Source organism: Manacus candei, unplaced genomic scaffold (genome assembly GCF_025592945.1).
Source record: "Manacus candei isolate 608988 ecotype Guabito, Panama unplaced genomic scaffold, ASM2559294v1 h1tg000042l, whole genome shotgun sequence".
Classification (NCBI taxonomy): domain Eukaryota; kingdom Metazoa; phylum Chordata; class Aves; order Passeriformes; family Pipridae; genus Manacus; species Manacus candei.
The window spans coordinates 4,514,689-4,542,311 of NW_026138090.1; the positions used below are offsets into that span (position 1 = coordinate 4,514,689).

The 27,623-nt window shown below is 42.3% G+C and overlaps 1 protein-coding gene across 5 annotated transcripts in view; it reads right to left on the reverse strand.

Annotated features, from left to right (window-relative positions):
• Positions 1-9,143: 9,143 nt before the first annotated feature.
• FAM107B (family with sequence similarity 107 member B) overlaps positions 9,144-27,623 on the reverse strand; it is a 92,708-nt gene continuing 74,228 nt past the window's right edge. For 3 of the 5 annotated variants that reach the window (XM_051795139.1, XM_051795142.1, XM_051795141.1), the window contains 3 exons: positions 18,475-18,658; positions 14,291-14,444; positions 9,144-12,300 (listed from right to left, as the gene is read on the reverse strand). In XM_051795139.1, coding sequence (XP_051651099.1) covers positions 12,184-12,300; positions 14,291-14,444; positions 18,475-18,602 — 399 coding nt within the window. In that variant the 5' untranslated portion in view covers positions 18,603-18,658 and the 3' untranslated portion in view covers positions 9,144-12,183. Of the gene's footprint in view, positions 12,301-14,290; positions 14,445-18,474; positions 18,659-24,548; positions 24,979-27,623 lie in introns of those variants that run through there. The other 2 variants (XM_051795140.1, XM_051795143.1) reach the window with 2 other exon arrangements.

Genomic DNA, 27,623 nt, shown 5'->3' on the forward strand with positions numbered 1-27,623 from the left:
TGGAAAACACAGACATTCACGCTGCCTGTAATGCAAATATTTCTGAACTTAAATATCAGCTGAGATATTTCTGAACTGCCTTCAGTGCTCTTTCCAGGAGACAAAATTCGCCTCAAAGGGGGTGAAACACAATAATTAGTCAGTCACGGCTGGAAGAAGGATCAAGCATGTCCTCTGGTCCCATTCTTTCTGCATTTGAGATAATCATGACATTTTGAAGACAGTGGGTGATTTTTGAAACTTCCCTGGATGAATATGGGCCTTTATGAAGATGGTGACTTTGAAGGAGCAATATATACAAAATGCCTTCACTGAATACCATCAGTTAACTATGTAGGTATTTTCTTAGATGATTTTGTCTTATTTGGAAGCTTAGATATTCCAAATATCTTCAATTTTATATTAGCTTAAGTTTAGGGATGTCATCATTGCTGAATGTTAACTCCCTGGTAACAAAATCCAATTACAAACTTAGCCTAGAATCCAGAATGAAATGCAGTAGATAGCGCTAAAATCTTTAGGAATTAAAATAACTGCTGATAAAAAAAAAAAGCCATTATCTTTTCCTGAATGCTTGACTGCACAAATCCAACTCAAGGTGAGAACAAACAAATTTGAGAGAACTCCTTTGACTTATACTAGTTCACAGGGGCTTGTAAAACAGCTTTTCAGAAGCATTGTTCCGAAGCAATACAAACTACTGAGCCTTAACCCCCTCTCACACTCCTATTAACAACCCCACATATCAGGATGACTTAAAAACTGGGAATGGAAAATAGACACAGCCTCAGAAAGCCACAACTTAATGTAGGTTGGCAGGGTTAAAATGCCCTTGAAATGGAAGGTGGAAAGCCAGGATCCATCATACACACCTATTTGGATGGGCTCAATGACAGAACAGTGCTTTCCCTAGAGAAAATAGGTGATGCAGGATCACTGGTGTCGAGGTGATCTGCTGCTGGGATTTATTCCATTTTGCTGGATAAGTCAGCTTGGGTGAAGGCATGTCTTCTGCTCAGCAAATCATATCAGTACTTGTGCTCTTGCCCCTGCCTCTGGGGCATCCCACTGGGGAAGGAAGGCCAGTACCACTGGATGTGCAGATTTGAGAGGGAAGCAGCAGGTTGGTTGATCAACCAAGGTGAGGACAAGAACATCTGAGCCTGCTTGCTGCTGTCAGGATGGCACAGCCTGGACCTGCTGTGGATTTCAGCTGAGCCTGCTTAGAGGCACAGAGTGCACCTCTGAGCCTGCAACAAAAAAAGGGCAACTGAGGGTATCCACTTATGGGAACAAACCTTTCTTTAGAAAGAGAACCCACAACATTTACCAGCTTCATTAAAGACAGTCTCACTGCTTCCTTGGAGGCTGGAAAACTCAGCACAAAGGGGCACTGTCCCCTGTGGTCAAAGGAAGAATATATGTTTCCTCCTGGTGGAAGAGTGGCAGTAGTAGCTCAAATTCGTCCTGAGCCTCTTCCCAGTTATTAAAATCAGGATGTGTGAAAAGTCCATCTGTACACTGAGCCAAAAGAATTTTACACCCAAAAGTCTTTTTTTTTTTTTTTAAAAAGAGAAGATCAGTAGCTTTGGAACAAAGAAGGTCTTGAAACCAGAAATTCGAGAAGAACTGAAAGAACAGCTCTATAACTCAAAGCTCCATATATAAAGTAAATTCATATTGTGGTTGAGGCCACAAAAAATACCAAAATTATCTGTAGCTGATATGTAGTTCCAGCTGCAGCCAAGACCAGTTTATTGCTACAAGGAGCAGAAATTGCCATAAGTATTCTAGAGCACTTTTCAATTTTCTGGTTTTGAAGTGATTTCATTTCAGTTAGTGAGGATGAGATAAAAATGCCAAGGGGCTGGAAAATTAAAAAACAAGCACGAAGGTACTTTTAGGGAACAAACTCTCCTTGGCCATGTACCTTGCTTGTCAAACAAACAGCACTGGAGGAGAGCAGCTCCATAGCCTTGCCAGCCCACTTACTAGAGGAAGTTACACTATTTAATATTTACTTTGTGAAATCCCCTGAGCTACAACCTGGCATGGGAAATGCTACAGGTAAAGGATCAGATGCAGCGTTTTGATATCCTGAGGTGATGAGATGGCAGAGGACATGGAGTCATTCAGGTTGGAAAACAGATCATCGAGTCCAACCATTAACCCAGCACTGCCAAGCCCACCACTAAATCATGCCCCCAAGTGTCACATCTACATGGCCTTTAAATATCTCCAGGGATGGTGACTCCAGCTCTTCTCTGGGCATCCTGTTCCAGTGCTGGGCAACCCTTCTAGTGAACAAATTTTCCCTAATATCTAATCTAAACCTCCCCTGGAGCAACTTGAGGCCATTTCCTCTTGTTTTATACCTGGTAGAAGGGACTGACCTCCATCTGGCTACACCCTCCAGTCAGGGAGTTGTAGAGAGCAAGAAGGTCCCCCTGAGCCTCCTTTTCTGCAGGCTGAGCCCTCCCAGCTCCCTCTCACAGGGCTTGTGCTCCAGACCTTTCCCCAGTTCCATTGCCCTTCTCTGGATGCTCTCCAGCACCTCAATGTCCTTCTTATAGTGAGGGGCCCAAAACTGAACTGAGGATTCAAGGTACAATTCCTGATGTCCGTCCTGCCTGGCATTAGCCCAGGAGACTGTCCCTGGTTTTTTCAGCCCAGTGACCAGAAGCCCTTGTGATGAGCCCTGGGGACAGCAGTTTGCCCAAGGAAGGGGTAGCAGAGATGCAGCTCGAGACAAAGAGCCTGGTGCCACACTTTCTCTGCCAGAGAGGAACTCACTCTTTCCCACCTGCATCTTCCAGTCTGCTGCTGCCAGCCCTCAGAAAGGCTTGGAGAACAAAGTTTTTAACTGGAGCTCATGACAGGGTGGAAAAGCCACCACAACTGTCTGCTAGCAGAGCCCACATGAGTTCAAGGGTGGCAGGGCTTGTTCCCCTGCTTTCTGCAGGGCCAGTAAGCTCTGCCCACAGCACCCACACGCAGCTTGCAGTAACAGAGGGGATTTACAAAAATACTACAGATACTCCCTGGGCTGGGCTTGAGGCTCAGGCCACAGGGCAGGGACACCCAGTGACTCTGCTTTAGAATTATTTTATTTCCCTGCAGTTTTGTGCTAGACACACCTTCCAGCTTTCAGACCAGAGCAGGATACAGCCTTGGACACCTCTTTTCCACCATATTTCAAGCAATCCTTCCCATTTTCATGTATTCGTAACTTAATCTGCATAGAGTTCGTGGGCCACAATAGTGGTGTTTTGGTTTGGAGGGTGTGTGGGGCAGCTGATTTGGTCCATGTCACATGTGTGGACCCAGCTGGAGGGCTGCAAACTATGCACAGAGGGGAAAAGAGGCATGTGGGGTTTGCAGAGCACCAGCTGCCCCCCAAACAGAGCAATCTCCCCCTTGCAGGCAGATGGCAAAGACTTGAGGAAGAAGAGAGTGTGTTCACACATAGGGAGGTGATTTGGATGCAGGCAGGGAAATGTGGCAGGGTCTGGCCGATTTGGCTGGGCTGCTGCTCGTTGTTATAGCAACAGGAGGAGTCTGCTGTCAGCCGAGAGGATGGAGCTGAGGATGGAGAAGGGGGACATTTTTAGAAAGCAAAGGAAGGAGTTTGAATGGGTAAAAGGAGGGAGAAGTTGTAGATCTGGAAACCAGGATGGAAAACACAGATGGATGAGTGGGATATGTGGGAATGGAGGATTCTCCCCACCTGCAGTCAGATGATGTCCCATTGTTCACCTTCCCCGGGGCAGAGTGAGGGGCTAGCTGGGGTCCCTCTTATGCCGAGAAGGGCTGCCAGGCCACAAACGGCACATCAGTGCCCTCCAGGGTGGCAGCAGGTTGAACACCACTGCTGGTGGTGAAGGCAGTTGAAAGGGGCAGAGGGGAGATAGCACAGAGACGTGCTCACTGCTGGAATTGCAGTGGGAGGTAAATCCTCTGCAGCGACCCGAGTAAAACATCAGTGGTTGTAACCATGTAAGGTAAAGGACAGGCTACTGGAGAAGGCTGTCCCAAACACAACCCTAGCACATTCGGGTTCATCACACCTCCGAATCATCCTGAGAACACCTTGGATCTCTGCCGGTGCAAAACAGCTCCAGTGACTCCACAACAGCCATCACAACCCCTCCATGGCAAACCAGACTGAGCGTTTTAACACAAGAGACACCCAATATCCCTTTGTGAATCCAGCCCGAATTACTAGGATCTTGAAACGCACTCAATGCTTTTTAACACGATGTCTCAGCGACGTCTCAGCGCAGCGGAAGTGCTAATGACATTTGCATAACAAAAATCACGAAACATTAATGCATTTCCCCAGGAAGGCACGGGTTTACAACACAGCCGGTCTCGAGAGCTCAGCGCTGCGGTGCTTTTGGAGGAAACATTTGGAGGGGGAAGGAAAGGTAACCCGTCCATCCCGCTCCGCTCCGCTTTGCCCAGGAGAGGGCAGCAGCAGGTGGGAGTTCAGCGCGGGGCTGCGGGACCGCGGGACCACCCCCCCGTGACATCTTGGCCCCGTGGGGACCATCGCGTCCCATCCGCCCCTGGCACCCCCCCCCTCGGTGTGGGCTGGGGGAGGGAGGCAAATACGTGCACGGCAAATCCTTCAAAGAGGCTTTTTGTGGCTTTCAGCAGAACAATTTGACTTCACCCAGGGATTGCTTCTAAGTATTTTAGGCTCCTTGCTAATCAGAATGGTCTGGGTGGGAAGGGAACTTAACGATCATCTTGTTCCAAACCCCTGCCATGGGCAGGGACACCTCCCACTAAACCAAATTTCTCAGGGCCCCATCCAAGCTGGCCTTGAACTCTTCCAGGAATGGGGCATCCACAACTTTTCTGTGCAACCTGTTCTGGTGCCTTGACACTCTCTGAATTAAGAACTTCTTCCTAACATCTAACCTGAATCTTTCATCTTTAATTTACCATTCCCCCTTGTCCTATGATAATCTGGCTATATAAAAATCCCTCTCCCTCATTTTTATAAACCCCCTTTAAGTACTGGAAGGCCACAATGAGGTTTCTCTGGAGCCTTCTCTTTTTCCAATTCTCTCAGCCTGTCTTCATAGGAGAGATGCTTCAGCCTCCGATCATCCTTGTGGCCTCCTCTGCACCCACTCCAACAGGTCCATGTTTTTTTTGTGCTGGGGACCTCAGAGCTGGATGCAGCACTCCAGGTAGGGTCTCCCAAGGGCAGAGGCAGGAGAGGAGGAATCACATAACAACCTTTTGCCATCCTCCTTTTCACCCCTATAGGGCTTTTCTCATCACGAGCCTTCTGTTTAATTAAGGCTCTGAGATAAAAACTTTGAGATGTCCATGCTAGTTGCTCATTTATGCTCTGTCAGACATCAACTCTGAATTTTTATTCCCATCTGCTCCTTCCCCCTGCATACACAGTATTTCTCATATCCACTCCCCACAGGCCAAGGGCTCAGGCTGGCTTTCCCTTCACTCTGCAGTTGTCAGCCTCAAACAAAAATTTTAGGATCCATCCCAAGGATTCCTTGCTAATTAAATGCCTTTCATTACAGACCAGCCCTGGGAAATAATCCAAGGGCAGGGAGGCCTGAATAGGCAGGAAGAGCTTGGGGTGAAAGGAAACAATAGAAAAGGAATCAAAAGCACAATGAGGCTTCAGGGGGAAAAAGAAGGCACACGGTACACTAGATGTGAACACAGATTCAGGCTGAGTGCATCATCCCCAGAGTTGTTGTTAACCTTGGGTACGAGGTGGAAACGTTCATCAGTCAGGCACTTGCCTTCCCACTGTCTGTTCCTCCTTTTTCCTCCCCAGATAGCAATCCCTGCTTTCCAGCATCAGGACTGAGTGGGTCTACCCTCAGAGGGGCCTGTAGGTAGCTTGCAGTTCACCTCTAGTCTCGTTATCAGTGGCAAAATTTCCTAATAAGCAGGGAATAGATTTCTTGGTATAAACCAGAAGCAACTCCCTTGCATCAAGGAAACAATAAAATTTGCAAGATCTGTGTTTGAAGAGAATTTACTCTTTGGTATTTAAAGTTAATTCAATTTGTATTAGAAATGAGAGGAAAACTTCTGTAACAAACTACAGGTTGTGAGGTATGGAGCCCACCGTGCTTAGCAAATTCCCAAAGGCTACTTTGTTGCTGAGCTCAGCTAGTAAAGGTGGGTTCCCTGAATTTGTACGGAGGAGAATTCACCTGAACGATTGGCACCAAAATAAAGCTGGATGAAGACAAGTGCTGAAACTGAACCTTAGGAAAAATCACCCCTTATGGTCCATGATCACAGTGATGAAGGGCTTTCCAGGTTTGACAGTGTAAGTTTAAAGGGTCTCTGTCTTTTCCTGTTGCTACTGATGAAAGCAAATTCCTGGTCAGCTTTTCATCAGAGAATCTTTTAGGCTTTATTTACAAAAGGAACAGTTAAAGGACAGATAACCTGTTGGACACAACCCCTCCTTCAGGGAGACCATTTCCCATGGGCTGGGCTGCCATGTCCTGACTCCAGAGCATGTGGGATTCAGCTCCCTTTGCCTTTCTATAAGGAGTGATGCATCCCTCAAGCGAACCTCACTAAAGGGGTTCAGGCTTGCTGGGTGCTCTTTAATTTTTGAGCACAATGAAGCAGACTTGGCATTTCAATTTCATTATGAAAGCTTTGTTTCCCTATAGCTGAAGAAGAGGAAAGAAGCACGTTTCTCCTTCCCACCTAATCAGGCTGAAGTTTCCGGGTGCCAACCTCAATCTGTGTTAAATTGCTCATGCCATCCACCCGGAGAGATTGGACTTGGGTGCATAATAGAAGTTAATTCTAAAAGTGATTACTCAGATAATTAAATACTACAGCTGTAGTGGGTGATTCTGGCTCCTGGAGTCCTCTCTCAGGTGCTTTGCATCTCCTCCTTCCCTCACACCACTGTGGAGATGCCACCTCCCCTCCCACTGGCCGGTGTTTGGCCTGGGGCAGGTCCCTTCTCCCCAGCTCCCTGCAGAGGCCACATGTCCCCAGAAGCACCAGGGCTGAGGACTCCATGGCACCAAGCACCAGAGCCGGTGAGCACAGTGGAGAGATGGGCTCTCTATCAGCCAAGGAGCTACAGAGAGATAAAGGTCAAAATTTACTAAAGTTATCCAGGTGCCTCGACTATCCCAGGAAAGAAAACTCCATGAAAATGAGCAGGTGTATTTGAGGTGGCATTTGAATTGCCCAGCTTCAGAATCCTCGCAATGTAGACAGTGTTCCCTCTGAGTCAGGGAGTGGGGGCTCCAGCTCCACAGGGTTGCTCTGATATAAATGAAAAGCAGATGATTAGCTCAAATGCACATACCTGAGGTTCAGCCAAATGGACCCCTGGGTACCTAAAGAACAAGAGTAGTCCCCACTAACCTCAGAGAGGTACCACAGGCAGTAGGATGAACCCAGTGCAGTCCTTACCTTGGTCTGAAGCAGTGCGAAAACACAGGCTGTGGACCACAAGCACTGAGGTGGCAGTCAGGACGTCTGTGCTCTGTCACCACCACCAAATACTTCCTCTGGCCATGGTTTCTGCCACCTCCATCAAAAATATCCATCCTTATTATTGACAAGAGCACCACAAACCTTTAATCTCATAGGTGAAATATTCCAAGTAGAACACAAACAGTTTAAAGTGGCAGGGGGAGGGCGAGGATATCTTGTATTTCCACTCCTCCAGGTCTCATTAAGTTTGTGCTCTTCTTATTGCCATGACTTTAGAACCCAACTTGCCCTTCTGTTCTTCACCCTAGAGATGTCAGTTCTGACCCTATGGAAACTGCACCACGGAAGCTCTTCAGTCTCCAGTTATTTTCTTAAGTGCAAATGGTCACCACATGTGCCATCAGCCATTTTAGGTTACTAACACTACCCACTGACCCTGTAACAGCACCTAAGGACCTCAAGTCCTTCTTTCCACATAGCTATGGCACGACACAGCCCATCTGCATATGGCCACAGGAGCACAGGCAGAGCCCCCAGCAGACCAGGACTTGCAAAGCCACATGACAAAACCTATTAGCTCAATGCAATGCAAAAAAGCACACAAAAGCAGCATCATCTTTTCCTCTGGACACACTACCAAAGCAGATCACATGCCCTCACTGTTCTCTTTCTGGAGCTGGAGCGAATATCAGAGGATAATTCAAAACACATTTGGATGCACTTGAGGTAGGAGAGCACAGGGCAGTATCTCCAACAGGCCATAGAAACTCACCCCTTATTAACTCTGTTCTTTCTTACCTCCCCCATATTTGACAGCTCCTGGAGTGCGTCCAGCACCATCGCATCAGCAGAACTGCCAGGACCCATTCCACATGCTGAGCAGTTTCTGAAGGAAAAAGCATTTCCTGACATCTGTTCTGAATTCATTGCTCTTCTCTTTCCCCACGTTGTTTCATCCTGTGCTCCTCACCAGCTCCCCCTCCACTGCCACCTGTCCCTGGCTGACCAGGGCTGTCCAGTATGAGTGAGGATCTTTGTGGAGATCTGATGACCCACATTTCTTCCAGCCCTGTTCCTACCCCTGCTACCTTCCATGTCTGCTGCTGACACAGAATTTTGCTCTTAATAATGGCACTGAGCAATCTGACCCTAACCCAGCAAATAATTTGTGCCTGCACTTTCTTTCACATGCCCAAGTCCTTCCTACTACAACCATAGGTTTGAGCATTGGCTAAATTAAAAGAACCTTTGTAGGACTTGAAACCAGGACCAGGCTCATTGCTCTCTTCTCACTGCCTTTTGGAATGGAGCTTTTGCAATGCTAACAATTCTAAGGATAAGTAATGATTTCCACAATTATTTGACTCTCATCTGAAGTTTTCCCTCATGCTCTGCCTCACCTTGTGCTACCTGAACAGTACCTACACAGTCCTGTTAAAAACTGTCTGCATAAAAATATTCAAAATATAATACTGCTGAGAGACACAACCAGCTCTTCCTGCCAATTAATTTGCCAATAATTTTGCATATACAAACAAGGATCCATTTTTAAGGAACCAAGAGTCATCATGTTCTTGATACTTCCCCCTGCATTGCAGAATTTTAAATAACCCAGATGTCTCAACACACACCCCAACACTTTGCTTTTAGCAGGATATGACAGACACCACCACATACACCAAGCATGTAGTAGATTTTATTAAGCATAACTTTGGTTCTAAGTATTCCACCCTCATTCTCATAATACCTTTAGTTAAAAACAATTATACAAGAGCAAATACAAAAAATATTAAATTATGAAAACAAATCCATTAAGGCTCCCTTTTTATATTTATATATATTTATATATGTACACTCAAACAAGTGCAGATATTAACAGAAGGTTAAAGCCACAAAAATGCTAAAAAATCTACTACTATACTATCAAAAGCAAGAGTTTTAAAAAAGTACAAAGTGGTAAGTGAGCAATTTTCAAATCACTGAAGTATTTGTTGGATTGCTTCAAAAACCCACGTAGCTAAAGAGCAGAGCAGGAATTGCTTACGCTCGCTGGCAAGCAGTTTTTTACTTGAGTAGCCGCACAGGACACTTGTGGTGTGACTAGCTGGCCCCCCACTTAAGGGTTGCCCAATCCTGACTTTAAAGACAAGCTTTTGCCTGTCAAAACGACATGAAGTGGCTGGGGTTCCTAGGCTAAAGGGTTAGCAGGATTCAAAGATGTTTAAACACACACATTGATGTTCTGTTCACACGGAGAATTAATTCCACTGAAAAACAAAAAAAAAACAACTTCATGCTGTATGTACAAGGGAGTTTTCTGGCCTCCTGTGTTTCAGAAAGAGAAACTCTACCCTGAATCTCAACCTAGCTGGGGGAGAAAGCAGAATGCCCTCAGCCTTGAGGGGCCCAATCCAACACACCTGCTGAAGCCAAAAAAAGGTCTCTGTTCCCCACCAACCCCAGTGCCACCGACTTCATTTGACTGTGCACATGTGGTAGGAGTGCCATGTTCAGCAAGGGGAAATGGCTGACAAGGAATGGTCTGCTCAAGTCAGAGAAGGATTTCCTCACTGACTTCTAGGCTTTTCCATACTGAGCAGAAGGTTAACATGGAGTTGAAAGCAAGAGACTGATGTTTGGTAGGCTGAGAGTGGCTAAGACAAAGCATGAGCGTGGTGTGGAAGGCTCCTATATAGTGCTGTCTCAACAACATGAAACAAACTCAATCAGTGCAAGTGTTTGAATAATGTGCTGCCAGAAAAGAAGATCCTCTCCTGCCAGGAGAAGGGAAGGAGAGAGCGAAGAACCTGCAGCATTCAGGGTGCTCCTTTGTTGAGAAAATACATGGAAGAGTCCTATGTTTGGCCTTTGTCTTTTGTATGTCCATAATCTGAACAGTCTGTTAGACAATCTTCACATTTAATCTTCTAGATGTGAGTCACACTGCAAGTCTAAATCAATGGCAATACGCTTATCACAATTCAATTTACTCTCAATCTGATTATGTCGTCATAAAAAAATGCCTGTATCTTGACAAATTAAAGTCTGTATCTAGGAAACATTTCTAATTGTGAGCATTTTGTCCTAAGTGTTAGGCTGAAACTGTGTTTAAAATGTCCAATACTTACAGGAAAAGCAACTCAGAAAACAAACCAACAAACCCTCCCCTACCACCTTTACAATACAAACACACCACTGTTGATATTAATAAAAAGTGTTTTCAAACAGTTATGTCCAATGTAATTACAAAGTAGAAATTATTGTGTTTAGCATCCTAAGGCAAAGGCTAGGGATTACATCCTCAGCTGATATGGATGAACACAGCTTCAGTGAAAGCTAGGACTGTGCAGAAGAAGAAAGATGAGGATTTCTCCCCAGATATCTGCACCCAATCACACCAGGTAAGAATCCAATTCTGTAATCCTACATGGGCAATCTGTTCCCCACTCCTCCTCCCAGGCTTTCCTGGATAACTAGTAGTCATAAGCATGAAGGTTCAGATTCTGTCATCCCTGTGCAAGCTGAGCAATATTTTATTTAATGGCAAGTCACAGGGGCAACTTGTGGAAAGGCAGAAGATGACAGAATTGGACCTGAAGACTCAGTGGTAACACATTTGCCTTCCTTCCTGAGGCTGAAGGAAAGATGGGATAAAATGAATTTTGTTTTATGCCTCACTTTGGGGAAAAAAATTCCATTTCAGTATATCCAATGATCAGTTTGTTCTGGCTTAGACACTGCTCTACTGCAGAAACTGCAACACGTTCCAGCAAGCAAAGATCAGGAACTGATGGCAGATAGGATTCCTGATTTCAGTTCCAGCAAATGAGTTTAAACTCTCCCAAGTAATGTGTTAACACTGTACTCAGTTCAGCATGTCCTTGCAGGAGAAAGGCCACAACACCAAAGTAAGCAGGATTTCAAAACACAGAAAGTAGAAGACAGATCATTTTGCTTTGAGAGGTAAATTCACAGGTAGCGCTGCACAGGCCTGTTCACAACAGTGTAAGTTATAAGACAGAGATACATCAGCTTCTGGAGTCTCCCTGGTGAAAGGATCATCAGATTTCTGCTCTTTCATAGCCCAAATTCTACATGCCAAACAGCAGATGGGCTTTAAGGCTGCTTAACTTTTCACTGCTGGTGAATTTTAAGCATTTCCATCTTGCCCATACCTGCCTATCCTAGTGGGGATGGGCAGCAGTGATCAACATACCTTGTGTCTTCCTAGATTTGATAAAAATTCCAACTAAACACAAATTATTCTGGGATATGCACAGGCTGTAGGTCTAGATGGAGGAAATCTACCTGCACAGCAAAGCTTCATAAGATATCACAGGAGGATTTTTGTTCTGTTTTAAAGCAAAATATAATCTGTGTATCTCCACTCAACTAGGATCACAAGAGTTAAAGCAGTGCAACACTGAAGGAGATTCTCTAGTATCCCTGGTTAAAATCTCTGAGTAAGCACGTCAGCCTGGTCCATGACACTGAACTGACAAAGACACTCCTTATCCATTGATCTCAGGACTATATTTGGCAAGTCGATCTGTTTACGATACTGTCTTTTGAATCCACACGTCCCAGGAATTAAAAATCTCATCTTCAGTAAGTGTCAGCTGGATGCTCTTATTTTCCCTCTTGAGGAGTAAATGTGAGACAACTTGCAAAAGCCTCTCTCTGCAGGAAAGCTGGAAGCCTTAGCAGGCGCTGGCTCTAGGAGTCCGGTGCTTCTGTTGCTTCCTGGACCGTCCTCCTCAAGTTGCCCTTGACTTTGACAAATTCAGGCGCATTTTCCTGCTCTTCCTGTATCTTCTGTTTCTCCAGTTCCAGCTTAAAAGGGAATCACATATTAAAAAGAAAAGTATAGAAAACAGATCACTGAAACACAAGACACAAAATTAAAGGTTTCAATAACTGACAATGCCAAATGCTTTAAACTGCTTCCTTTTGTTGTCTCATGGAAAAGATAAAGTTGCATTTCTTTGGGAGTATCTGTTCTCATAAACAATAAATCTTTTCAAATCCTTGGCTCTAGCATGTTCCAGATGTCCACCTTTGCCAGATGGACAAAACTCTGCAAGCCCAGTACGAGAACAAGATGAAGCATTTTTTAAGAAATTCCTGGACATCTTCATTAAAGAAACAACAATAATTCCCTTCTCTGGCTTTTATAGCAGAACAGGAATAATGTGCCTTGTGGGAGAACATGTGAACAGCTACTATAAGCACACTAACAGAACTGACTTCTGAGTGTTTAGGTATGGAGTTCTGTATCTAACCTGAGCCTCTTTAGGAGTATCTGGTTTGTCTATCAGAAAAAGCAATAAAAAAAAAAAAGAATCTTCCTTGGCCGTTAGTTGTTCATTTTTGAGAGCCCATTTGCTGTTTTTTTTTAACCTAGCTGGACTCCTGTCCATGCAGACACTTGGAATTTCCATGGCAGGGTAGACATGGCTGTACAGTACCCACAGAGCACAGGCTCACACATGGCACAGAATATGGATTGCTTGGTGATCCTCAGGGAGGGCAGATAAGTTGGCAGAAAGGAACAAAAAAACCCTTTAGAAAACTAACAAAAGAGCCTGAAAGAAGCTTTCTTTTTTTTTTTTTAAACAGGCTAAGGTCTCCCTCATTAATGGGGACCACGTACAGCTCACCTAAATAATCTCTCCTTTGTCTCTGGTTCACTGGCAAAGGGGCATGCCTTGTTTTAGTAAATCACAGCAATGTTCCTCCATGAATCATGTTGTCAATTAATGCCATTCCTATGATGTTTCCAACAGCACTGTTTGTAATAGGCAGGTTTTTCCTTTTCTAACAGAATTTTATCATCTACATAATCTACATTGGATAGCTCAGTTTCAAATCAAATCTTCCCACAAGCTGAACCATTCAAAGCCGTGCCCTTAGGAGCAGATAAGAAAAATGACAGGATGATATACTTAAAAATACAATAACTTTTTCCAAAAATATTTCTAAGCCTAATTATAACAAAAAACCACCAACCTATAATAAAACCCCAAACCCCAAATAATTACTGGATTATATGTCATTTTTAATAGAGTAATTATTTGGCTTAATTGGTTTCCACTGAGAAAAACAGGAGATACTGTTTTAAAGCATGCATTTATAGCATTCATTTATTTAAAAATAAATGCAATGCTTAATGCACAGTGACTTCTCTTATGAGGTGTTTCACTGTAGAGATATTTCCTTGCAGGCACACAAAATGTTTTCAGAGGCAAAGAGACATTTGGTTGGCCCTGTGCCTAGCAAAAAGCTTCACCACAATGAACTCCAACTCCACATCATCCCATGCTCAGGATCTGAGGATCTATTCCTTCATTTGAAAACACCAATGGGCTCACACGTTTTAAGGCTACAAAAAAATCTTTGTAAAGTAATCTAGTTTCTTGGATAACGTAGGAGAATCAATTGTTTTTTTAAAATTCATTAAATGTAGTTTTGATGCATTGCAGTCTAACAGCCATTCTTAGTGGATCATAGTTAAGACTACAAAAATTGACTAATTCACTACCATTTTAATGGTTAAGTAATGTCAGTGCTCCACTAACATTCCTGTTGGCTGGTGTAGGATTTCATTTGACCAAAGGCAGACCCCATATGCAGTCCTTACACAGCAAGTGACAAAAAAAGGGTAATTACAGAGTGTGATTTGACTTATCCTAAAAGAGATATCTGCTGTGATCAGAGGAAATATGCCAAAAATTGGCTGCTGCTTCTTTCCTGTCTGCAAAGGGAGCCTCAGGTGAGTAGCTCAGATGCAGATATTTACAGGTAGTGTTATTCTCCATCTTACCTGCTCCAGTTTCTGCTGTCGTTTCAGTAGCTCTATTTCCAGGTCTGATTTCTTCTTTTGTGCTTCCTCTTCTTTTTGTTGTTTAATAACTTGATCTCGTTTCCTTTTCTCCATCACCTTCTGTAGCTCCGGTTTGTTCTGAGGTGCAAGACCCCTTCAAATTAAAAAAGGGGGAGGGAGAGAAGAAAGATCAGTTTTAATTAGCAGAAATTCACACAGAATTGCAGGCGGGTTTTCTAAACTGAAGCAGTTGCCTATTTAGATACATTGGGATATAAATAATGAATTAAAAGGAAAAAAAAACCATTCAGACATGTGCCTGGTTTCTAACCAAAACCCTAAGCTAGAATTTAAGCCATATAACCCACTGTGGATATTTAGCATGCACGGTAGTATTTCTCCTGTATAATTCATTATTTTAACTTTCATCTTTAGTCTTCACTCTATTCTCTCAATTCCAAAAAAATGGATTTAAAAAAAAAAAAAAAATCACAAATCACTACACTAGCAGAGCTAAAACCAAACTTTTGGCCAAGAGAAATTCCTTTGCTGGATGATAACTCCGAATGGCTTTGTTCAGACAGCCCTGAGCAGGGTATTCTACCCACAGAATTTTGCATGGACGAAATTAAAAAGTGGTCTGTCACACTGCTCAGTGTGACAGAATCCAAGGAAATCATGGATTCTCTCCTTTCCTTGAAAATGTGACAGCTTTACCCATGCTTGGCTGTGAAGCTGTTTCCAGTGAGAGCTCCCAGGCTACACTCAACATCACAAAGAGCCTAAGACAACAAAAATCCAGAATAAAAAAGTTGCCGTCACCTTGGAGACCAGACAAAGCCTGGAGGATTCTCCCTCTCACAAGCCTTTGGGTACTACATCAACTGAATGTTTCAAGTCTGTTCAGCACAAATTGCTTTCCAAGCCAACTACTGCGAAATGAGAAAGCTCCCTCTTCGGGAAGACGCATGACATTATTTATACAGGCATACACATGGATACTCACTCCTACTCATTTCTGTGACTTCAGCTATTTCTTTTATCTCTGTTATGCTATGATGGTTTCAAAATTTGTTATGATAAGATTCAAAGCTCTCCCTGTTATTCAGGTATTAGCGTCACTTAAGGCAGAGCAGAGTGATCCCAAATCTGTCCTTGTTATTGTCATCTTCCCTCTGAAGATGATTATGTGAAACTATCCAGCATTAAGTTTAACATCAACCATTTTTTATTTCAACTTGAAGAAATTCAATAATCTGAATAAGCTTTCAGAAAGCGTATTTTTACCCTTTCCTACTTTCTATACAACTGTGGTTGCCTAATTATTCATTAATATGCATATCTGACAGCATGTCCAATAAAACATTAAAATGCCATTTTATGGTGGCATCTAGGAATGACTCCATCTATTATGCAACACTCTATCCCTGCACATACCCTGACAGAAAAATCAAATATTTAGCAACACCAAATGCTGTTCCCTATTTCTCATAATAGATCTCATGGCCTCAATGCAACAGAAGCTACAAGATCATGTTCATATTTTATGTTTCATGCTATTTTAAATACATTTTAACACATAAAACTGAAGTCAGGCAGGAAAAGCTGGAGTGATTTTTTTTTTTTTTACTACTACTACTACTACTGGATCAGTGAGAGCAGAATCAGTGGAATATTCCACACTAGCAATCAGCAATCAAGATAGCCACAAGCCAGAGTACAGCTGCTAAGTAACATTACTTGTTCCTGCTTTTTTCAGTCAGGTTGCACCATAACAAAGCAGAGGCACGAGACTGATTTGGATGTGCTGCAGCTGTAACAAAGGGGACCTGCAGAAGCTATGAGTAAATGCAGCCTCTCAGTCTAATCAGATGGGGTTGCCAGTCAGACCTGTAACAGAACCGTAATGTCAATCCTATTTCTACTCTCTTATGTAAAAAAGAAAAGCAACAAACTGGCAGATACTGGATTAACTGGGGTCTTGTATCACCTCCTAGTGATCATTCTGGTTAAATTACAAATCCTAAAGTTTCTATGTAGGGGAAGTAAAACGTGCTACAACACTGGTTAGAGATGATAGGGTTAAAATCTCTGGAAGGGAAAGGACCAATACTCCGCAGGGCTGAGGCTGACTCCTAATAATTAAAATAGTTTAAGATAAGTTACCAGTGCCTTGAGGTAGCGCTACCTGAATCCTTGTTTGCCCAAACAAAACTCCATTTCTGCAAGTAAATAGCTACACCAGTTCAAGGCCCAACAGACACTGCTCACAGTGGGCATGGAAAATGATCAGACCAGTGTTGGCTAATATCTTCCAACATCCATTTCTCGCTGTTCAGAGGTAACTGGGCAAAAAAGTGAAGCTGTTGGTGTCTACACTGAGCCTTCACAATAAAATAAGCAGCATGTTGAGCAGCAGAAGAGCAATAGAAGTCCTCCATACCTATGACAGTTTGCTGTAACAAAGCAGAACACAAGCCTAATACCTACATTACTGAAAAGCCTCCTAACAGAGCTGGTACAGTGGCACAAAGCACTGAAGACTAACTCTCTTCTAAAAAATACCATTTTTTCTGCTGGTGAAATCCCTCAAAGTATTTAATTTCTGCACCAATAAATAAGACTCTAAAATTAACAGCTGCAGCTAATCAAAATCACAATAAGAGAAGAGCGGGTACTGAGGGCTGCACAACTTCTCTGTGTAATAGGATATTCTCCTTGAAGAAAAGAACTCCATACGATTTAAAAGTGCTTTATGCTTTCATAAACTTAAAAGAAAAAAAATAGTCTTAATTTATTGCAGCCTCCACATCCTTTAGATTAAGATCATAAGTCGGGAAACTTCAACTATTTTTCTTTCAATGACTATAAACTTCTTGGTGCTAGAAAGTGACTTTGATGTTTAATCCCATTAACGAAAAATAGGACAAACACCTATTTAAGCCAGTTTCTTCCAATTCAGTTGGCATTCTTAAAACATCTTCATCACTAAAGAAATGCTATGTTGTGTATGCAATTCATTTAGAATTAAATCTCTAAGCCTAGCATTTGTGAAGATTTTGCTATTACACATAAAAAGACCCCTTCTTTCCTCAAAATACTATACTGCCAAAGGATTATGGAAAAAAAAAAAGGAGAAACTTCCATAATGTGACTATTCCTACTAAACAGACAAATCTAGTTGTGCTGGAGTAGCCAAACCCACAGCTTTCTACTCGCTGTTGTCAAGGTCCTGAGCCTCAAAAAGCCTGAATGGCTGCTACCTCCAACTTTATTCTCAAATGAACTCTGAAATACTGCTCTTCCACCTCTGTTTTATAGATCCCCAGATCTAGCCTTTGGAAAGTCTATTTTAGGTGGTTTAAATGCAGCAAATCATTCATTTATATCATAGTTTCTGTTGGTTTAAATGAAGGAGCATCAACAGGCTTGGTGGCTTTTCCTCCACTATGTGTTTTCTAAATGAGTTCTCTGTTGCTGAAGAGATTTAGTAACAGAACTTCAGCTATTCCTGGGCCAGGTGGTTGTGTCTCTGAAATTGATGAAATAAAGTTACTGTTATTTACATCCTTAAAAGCAATATATAGAGCAACAGCTGTGCATCCCACCCCAGAAGGGAGGAGGCAGCATTTGTGTAACACACAAAGAACCACTTGTGCAGCAGCAGAGCAGGCACCAGATTATGACACTGCATTGTGAGATGGATCAAGCAAACAGACAACAGTTTCATGTGAAATAAACTACATGATTTCTTTGATTTAAAAGTAGCCTCATAAACTCAATGCGCTGGGAATGGTGAAAAACCACAGATTTTATCATTCTTGCTGTTAATAGCAAAATTTTGTCAAATACTTGATAAAGTGAAGAGTCCGAGCCAAATTACAGTGCCCAGGTAATCTACATGAAACGTGACAGGGAGAAGTGAACTCCTTCCTCCCCAAACTGACCCTGTGAATATTCACAAAGACAAAATAAGAAGACTTCTATAGCAAGCTTTTGCAGAGAAACTGAAATTCAAAGAGAAATAAATGCTACGGTTAAGAATCAGAATCTTTTAATTTACAAGATCTGAAACAACAAAAAGTGTCTGCTGGGTTTTGGGTACAAAGTCATTTTGATGAAACTAAAACTCAGTCTGTGTCTTTGGGGTGGGAGGGTGGCACGAGTGATTTTTAGACTCTTACCTTTTCTGATTCATAAGTAGCTCTCTATGGAGATCTTGATGATTCCGGGATGACTTCACAGGATTAATTAATTTCTGAGGTCTAATTAACTCAGGATTGTCATCGTCTATGTAGTCTGGTTCAGCCATAATCTTTCTTGGAAAGGGATATGGATCTTTGGGTTCAGTGTCCTTATTCACAGTATCTGTAAAATAGGGGAAAAACTGTAGTAACTCTACACCAAAAGGCCTTTTAAAGACATACTAAAACATAAAGGAAGCATGTTCCTTTGTCAAGTTATGTTTTTCCTGGATTTATTTTGTCTGTAGTAAGTAAAGGCTCTCAGAGTAAACATCAGTAGCTTCTTTTTAAATAGACAGCAATTTCATAACAGTGGCATCTTCAACAGCCTTCATCCAGTGACTTGGATACACAACTTCCCACCATTTTATGAGGAACTAGACAAATAATTCAGGATAAGTTTGGGAAGACCCCTATTGATTTTAATAAGCCTATTCAGATGAAGCATTTTTAGATCAGCAGTACTGAGTCCCCAAAAGACATTTTAAATACTGACTATATTAAATACTATGAATGAGACTCATTTTCTGCCATCAGTCTCATGTCAGTTACAGGAAAACACTGGCAGATAAGCCCTGAACTGTACTGAGCAAATGCTTCCGTGTGGAAATTGCCAGATCTGCAACTAATGGGGTGGGGGAGTGATTTCTGAATGGAAAGGTTGAGGAAAAAAGTTAGGTGAGGTTGTTTCTTTAAGGCCACAAAAAAATCCACAGAAATCCGCTGATCTGAAAGCAATTGATGATTTATATCATTTGGAAATGCGACATTTTCCTATTCTGTTATGGAAAACCTACCTATAGAAAACTTATCTACACATCAAATCACAACATTTTGAATCAAAAACTGACAAGTAAATTATAGTTTTCAAATAATTTATATGTAACCATTCATACCTCTTTCCATTAAAAAGCCTCAATCACAAGAAGTTCAGCATCCAAAATAAAGTACATTCAGAGCAATTCTGCCTGCACCAGAATCTGCAATAGTCAGTTTGATGAAACACTGGCCTCTCAAACAGCAATGCAAAATATAATCTCACAGCCTGTGGGTTTGCAGAGATGCACCAATGGGACATGAATAAAAGGCGAGAGACTTCCACCCGCCTGACAGGCAGGACAGCTGAATGGTGCACACTGTACACATGAAGCTACGAGACAGAGCAGAGAATCACTGGGATTTGCTGTGCATTTTCCAGTAAAAGCTGAATATGCACTTTAATTTAGACCAGCCCTTCCCTCCCTTTCTCCCTCCATGGGCTACAAAACCTTTGTTCAGTTGCAGTTTAAATCTGTTCACTATTTTTTTCAGTAGGAATCTCATACTGTTGCTCGAGTCTGATTGAAATCCACTTGATATAGTTGAAAGATTTCCATTAATACTCCAGTACATTAAAACTGAGCAGTACCACATCACCCAGCTTGGGCTGCTAACAGGCAAAGAGGCAAAACAAGCTTAAGTTTTCAGCAGATGCAGGGAGGACGCTCTGGATTGTCCAGTGGACCCAGCATAGACCTTTCAGCTTCTTTGTTTGAATGGATGATAGGGACTGTGTTTTCTTAGTGCTACATCTCATACACCAAGTTTCTGTGGAGTAACTTGGATGAGAAACATCAGAGTGAGCTGCTCTCAGGGTGGCTTCCTTCATGAGTTTTTTAAGGCAAGTTCCTATGCAGTATTTTTGAACACAAGGGGATGTCAGGTCTCACAGGGACCTCTCAAATTAATATAAAAATTGTCCACAGTTCCAAACCATGGAAGTGTATTGCTGTACATGACATAAACCTCTCACTGACACTGATCATGCAATAAATATACTTCTCCCATCACCCCTTCAGAGTCTTCCCTGCTTCAATCAAGCAGCCATCTATCACCACACATGCACACGATACAGGATCATTGGAAAACTGAGGTCAGAAGAAACTTGAAAGACTTCTAATCCAACCTTCTGCTGAGAGTAGGAACCGTTATAAACTCAGACCAGATCACTCAGTACTTTGCCCAGTAAGGTCCTGAAGTTCTCCAAGGCTGCACAGCCTCTGTGGGCAACCCTCTCACCTGCCTTCATGGTGGTTTTTCCTTACACCCACATGAATCTCTTGTTTCAACTCCGGCCTGTTGCCTCTCACCCTCCAACCATGCACTCTGGTGAAGGGTCTGCCTCTGTCTTCTTGGTAAGCACCTCCCAGGCACAGGGGGCTGCTGTTTGGTCCCCCCAAGCCTCTGCTCCAGGATGAGCCAGCCCAGGTCCCTCAGCCTCCACCACAGCACCTGCACCCCAGCCCATCTTGGTGGCCCTTTGCTGAACTCACAACTCAAATCCCACACTGTTCAACAGCATGCTATATAAACAAAAAACAACCCCCCAAAACCCCAAACCTCAGCAAACTTCTCAACACACACCACACAGCACCTGTTACATGCTGTTGATAAAATGTTTGTAGAGGTCTGTTCTCTTTACCACAGGCAGTGAATAAACTAGCTACAGTTCTTTTTTTTTCTTACATAACTTTTCATACTTCTTCAGTGTTCATGTCAGGCTTACCACAACTAAAATAACTCAAATATTACACATCTATCCTGCATCCAAAATAAACACTCCCTGTAAATATTTGTTTTGCTGTACTCCTCTATCAGTTCTGTTGCACTGATGGGGCTGTGAGTCTTCTAGAAGCCATCTTTCACAAACAGCTCTCCGTTAAAGTAAATCTGAAAATAACCTGCTGCTGCTTCAAGATAACTCTTGTTTGCTTAGACAAAGATGAAAAATGCAGAATTACCTACAACTGTCTGTCATAAAAAAAAAATCTACAATTTTTTTTAACATAAGCCCCTGAAAAACAATTTGATTCAATCATTTCTCAAAGTTTGATGCAATATTTTGCAGCATGTAGATTTGGTTTGAGCAAGCCCTTAGAGTGAAGTCTATTTATTCTTCTTTCTTCTGTCCCATCTCTATTTTTAAAGCACGTATTCAACTCAGAGGTCAGGAATCGTGGTTTCCCACTGTAATATGAACTCTACTTGCAGCAAACATGAATGAATAAAACTCCCCTGGGAAACTGAAGACTCTTTCCATATGTGACTAAGCTGCAAATGATTTCAGTTAGGATTTCCAAGCAGAGCCAGCACCACAGGGCACCCAGTTCCCACTCAGTCAATCCTCTCATACCCTTTGCAAACCTCAGCCTGGCTGGAGGACACTAACCCAGTCCTGTGCAGTCACTGTGTAGTATTATATGCAAACAATACAATTAAGATAGTGTGATCTCTACCCACATCCTTTCAAAGCAAACATTTACAAAAGAACAGGCAAGTTTCCCATAAAAAGGAAATAAAAAGGAAATTGAGGCACAAAGGGCAGACAAGCACCACACCAAAGGCAGACGGGAACAGAGCAGTTTAGTCCCAGAGTTTCATCCTGAGATTCAGGATGAATCTCAGGATGAAACACACCAACAAACCAGTCAAGCTCGATGACAGAATCCCTTAAAAGTCCTTACACAAAACTTAATCAATGTTCAAGCAATAACAATTAAAACATTATTAATTCCACGAGTCTCTAGTGCTCATCACCACAAAAGTCACAGCCCATAAAGCTGCTTCAGATCATCACTAGGTGCTACAGTGGGACATTAATAATCCAAATAATCACTTAACAGGAATATGCTGCCTTAAGAGCATCCGAGAGGCTCCTTTTAACCATCTGCTGTTACAAGATCAACTGAGAATGCACAATCCACTTCTGTGTTTCCCCATTACCTTGCTCCAAAACAAAGGAGATCTGGATTCAGGGGATGTTTTAGCTCAGCTTGACTCAATTTTAATACACCCACTAATTTGGCAGGTCCTTCCCCAGCGCATTTCCTGAATTAGCTGTTGCTGCACAAGCAGCACAAAAGCATTTATCTATCTTATCTTGTTGTGCCTGAGTAACTCTCACAGTCTTTGTTCACGACTAATCTTAGGTACATGTGGATTTTCATCGAGAAAGGCAAAAAGGGGGATCCTGCGTGGAAGAGGAATTTTAACTCCTCAAACAGAACTGTGAAGCAATTTCGATATCCCACTAGACAAGGAAAATGCCTCTGTAGAAAAATTACTTCAAATATCCTCCCAGAAAGAAGTTTAATGTTTCCAGATGAAAAGATGCTCTTAGAGCAATCAAGTACTACCATACAGGTACCTCAGGCTTGAAGAGCCAAGACCAAGTGGTCACATATTCGCAATCCTCTCATTTAATTTCCTCAGAAGGCAAGTACATTCAGGAAGAAGAGAAGACACCCTTCAAAAGTTGATCATACTGAGGAGATACAACCAAGCCAGAGCATGCCAGAAGCGTGCAAGTCATTTGGGGGAACTTGTCCAACCAGATACATTTTCTTCCAATGTTATTTATTTTTTATTCTATCTACAGAGTTGTTTTTTTTTCCACAAAAGTCCCTTAATGGTAGTAACGCTGGAAACGTGTACAAAGAGAGCTGCAGACAGCCACTAGTGTTTTTAACAGATTCAAAGTAGATCTTAACAATGCCAGGTTGATTCAGCAGCTGCCAGAGCTTTTGCTACAACAGAGTTCCCATGGCTTCCACAGGAGAGAGAAGTTCATGCAAACTGCCCCCCCCAAACCCTCATGTTTATATGGCATTCAGGGAATTGCATTTATTTTCTATCTGATATTCCTCATACCAGAAACCACCCTCTACATATGGAATCTGAATATAAAAATTCCTGTGAGACACCATATATTTATATTATTACACACATATATGGCATTTTCACCCTTCAGATGATTCCCACAATTATTTCCAGCTGTGAAAGCAGAGGTAGAGTTGAGGCCCCTTAAAAAGCAGATAAATAAATGCCTAAAAATACCAATGGACATGAAAATAATAGACTAGATCAGATCCAAAAGTTACATTAAGGCTAAATTCACGTGATTTCCTTTTTGCCTTAATAAATTCTTGAACTAATATCTTCCACAGAAGCATTATCTCAAACACTGAATAACTCCTGAAAAGGATTTTATTCTCAAAAAAGCTCCAACATCTGTTCTGAGCTGCACTGTAAACCATCAGACGCTATTTTTTAAGACTTACATTTTTAGCTCTTTAAACCACCGCGTAGACTTGCGGTTTGTTACAAGTAACCCAGAGGCATTCTTTGAGACAAAAATATTGTTTTACTCTGCCCTTTCCAATTTCATGAGGAATTGAAATAAAAATTCTTCAGCATGTCTCTGCTCAGATGTTACTCGACCAGCACCACCTCGCATCAGCCAGCTCGGGTGGAAAGCAAAAGAGCTACTTAAATGCAGAGCGTTTTCGAGGCCCCACCTCAGCACTGTTTGCACATGAAAGCTCACACAGCTTTCACCTTTATCTATCTGTTCTCAGTGCAGTAAGAGGCACTTGACTCCAGAGATTTACTTGATTAATCCTTGATTATAGATATCATTAATAACTTCCCACAGTTCAGTCTTTAATTCAAAGTAAGAGTTTCTGAAAACAGAATACAAAATACTCTTCCTAGCCAAGATGCTCAAGCCAGACACTGTCCAAGGAATTTGGCTCTTATTCACACTGTCTTCCGTGGCTGAAAGGCATGATGGGGTTTGAATCATGGTAAAAACACAGCCAGACTGCCTGTGGAGGGAAAGGGGAGGACCAGAGAGGTCCTGGTGGCTGCAATTCCTCCCAGCACCTCATGATTTGTTCAAACAAGCTGCCACTTCCCACCTACAAGAGTTTTGCTACTAGATCAGAAGAGTATTGTCTTCACTCACCTCAAAATCAAACACGTTTAGGGCACTGTGAACTGCTGTGCCACAGGGATTGCTCACTGAATACTGTCCTGTTACCAGGTTACTTACTACATTACTATTCTTCAAACAAAATTAAGATCGTTGGACTTTTAAACCCTTTGGCAGGCATCTGGCTTTTGTTTACGGCTCCAGCCTTGGTTTACTGCTCTTAGGAAGGTTATTTTATCCCAGTGTGCCCCAGTTCACATACATACAAGAGAAGAGCATCTTAGAAACCACCACAAGCTTCTGCAAGGCCAACCTCGCTGCTTCCTGTCACACACTTCAATATCTTTGGATTCCAGCAGGCAAAACGAAGTAGCAAGACTGACAGACTTCTGTCCATACCATGCCAGGACAGTTTAACTTACAGTATCTCCCTGACACTGGGGTATCATCAGTTAACAGCTTCATTAGTTGCATGGCTGCCAAAAGACTGACAGACCATATAGACTTGTCTCGAGAACAAGGGTGCTGCTCACTTGATCAGGGCAGCCCATAGCAATCTCAGTGATGTCAAGGATATGGAAAGAAGCAGAGCTTGCTGGCTACTGAAGCCGTTCCTGTTGTCACTTTAGAGGACATTAAAATCAACAAAACTACTAAAAATCTCACAGAAACCCAGTTAACGCTCATTTTCATCCCTTAAGTACTGCTGAGATTAATGTCAACAAAGCACAGATAAAATATCCACTAGATAAGAAACCAGAAGAAAGAGGGTCATTTTAAAGATGTTTGCATTGGCACTGACACCTAAAGGGAGGCAGGGTGCACAATCTGGGGCACTGCTCCACACTGTTACAATTCTCTCAAGTGCAAAGAGCTGCTTATGGCTCCCATTCAATTTAAACACCACCAGGCAGTCTCTGTTCCTGTGCTTTGAAGTTCAGTCAAGTCTTGGGTGCGAAGGGAACAGCTTAGACACCCTGAGAGGCTGAGGGCTAAAGAGCAATGCTGGTAAGGACAGAACAGCTGGTTTCTTAGTCTCTACTTTGAAAAAAGATGGAGGAAGACAGCTTTAAGAATGGCCTCACACCTTCCACCAAAAACTCCAGGCCCAAAGAACAGGAATTTGTATTAATTCAAAAGACATTTCCCTCAAGCTGCAAGATCTGCAATGAAGCTCTCTGCCACTGGCTTTGAAAACAGCTCAAAGTACCAGCTCTAAATAGTTGCATTTCTTTCTTCTCTTGCTCAGTTAAAATGCTGAGGAGGTGTCAATGCAGCTGCATGATGAGATGTGAAAGTGCCTCTCCCCTCCTGCCACAACAGGAGGTATAAGATTTCTGGGAGAGGAGATGGAGATCTTCCAAAAGGTCTCCTTTTTGTCATATACAGACTAAACTCAGATATAGACTTACCCTGCAACAAACTAGTTAGCATCTGATCTTAAATACAGGCAGTAAAAAAAGACAGAAAGACACTGGATGAAGACCAGCACACAGTGAACAGCGCCCATCTTCCCTAAATCCCGGTCTGTAATCCACCCACTGTAACACCGTGATTCCAACCAGGGACTATCAGCAGATAAAACAGACAATGCATCTTACATGATTTGTCTTTCCAAACCTTCCAGCATGTTTATTAAAAGACTTTGTATTCCCCATACTCATTTTGCTCAGGACATTGTGATTACTGAAATCCCTAGACAGGGTTAGGGATGCAGAAAGCCATCCTGATGGCAAGAAGAGGACCCAGTGTTTTTGGACACCTCTCAACAAAAAGACCCTTAGTGTTTTCATCCCACAGAGCAGCATGTGGTGCACATCCCACACCATCTCATCTATGTCATTCCTTTGAAAGGAGTAAATCATGACTAGCAAAGGTACGCAACTGAATATAGAAATACTTGCACAGGTAATTATTACACCGCAATAAAATGACTTTCAGGAGATAACAGAAATTATGCCTCTTAGGAAAGGCACTCAACAGCACAGTTTGCCACTAGATTAATCCCCAAACATAACGAGCAATTTATTTATACATGGGTCAACAGTGACTCACATGCAATTTTGAAATGACACATTTTTTGAAGAGATTTTAAGATTAGAAAAGCAAATAAGATCAGTTTATACTCCCTGCAGCTGCAGTGTAGCATCAGTGTTGTAGACCAACCAGAGTGGGCCACTAAATTAAAAATCAGGGCAAGTTTGGTTGAATAAAATTTAACTCCATTAAAAGATAGGATTCCATATGAAAATTGAGCCTTGATTCAAAATCAGAAGTCCAGAGAGTGAGCGGACAGTTTCTTCAAGGGCTTCACTGTTGCAAATGTTAAGAACTATCAAACAGTGGCACCCAGTGGTAAAGGACTTCCTGCAAATAGGAACAGAATAGAAAAAGTCAGGGGGGTGGAATGGGAAGACTGACCCAAATCCATGTTTACATACAAAACCGCTAAACTGAAAGAGCAAACAGACTAAATTCCACACAATTTTACAGAAAAATCTCACTTCTAAGTCATTCTATTTCTGCAAACATCAGCATTAGAGGACAGTGATTCTTCAAATACAAGGGGTTTAACACCAAACAGGTGTATTGTTGAGGGAGAGGGGGAAATCCAGAGCAGGCAGCGCCTCTTATTAATTGCTGAGTGGAAATATTTCTAACATCTGACTTGAGATACCTAAGAGGAGACTGGGGAATCTTGAATGCTCTTAAAATCTAGTTCACAGTTCTTTCAGGGAAGAGAGAAACGTGGTTGTTTTTGCACTTGTTCTGTATTTTCTTCACAAGATCTAGAGAGTGACGTGTCCCAGTGAGGTCAAGCAACATCCAGGATCAAAAGGGAGTATGTCATACTCCTGAAACAGAAATCCTCTTCTGGATGCTGTGATGATAATGAGGATGACAATGATGGAGGGTCCTAGCAAATATTCAACCATTCGAACCATTCAAGTTTATGTCAGATATAAGTCAAAAAAGGTAAAATTACCTTTGATATATGTGGAAAAAATATTCTGGAAAAAAACCATTTTGGAGCAAGAGAAGAGGCAGGTTACTTGGCACCCATATAAATATGACAAATAGCAAGCAAACAGCCCAGCAAATACAGTTTTCTTAGTTATAAAGAAAATAGGAAGTTAAAAAGCAAATGGAAGAGTAACATCTATGAACTGAACATGCCCTATATTGAGGCAGTTCTAAGAGCTCTGCTCATTTGATTTTTAATAAGTGAAGATTGATACCAGCCTGATAATCCCATAAGCAACAAGCCTGACAATGGTTTAAGAAATTTTGATCACTGTCTAGAAAACAAATCGCTTAAATAAAGACCACATTTCAA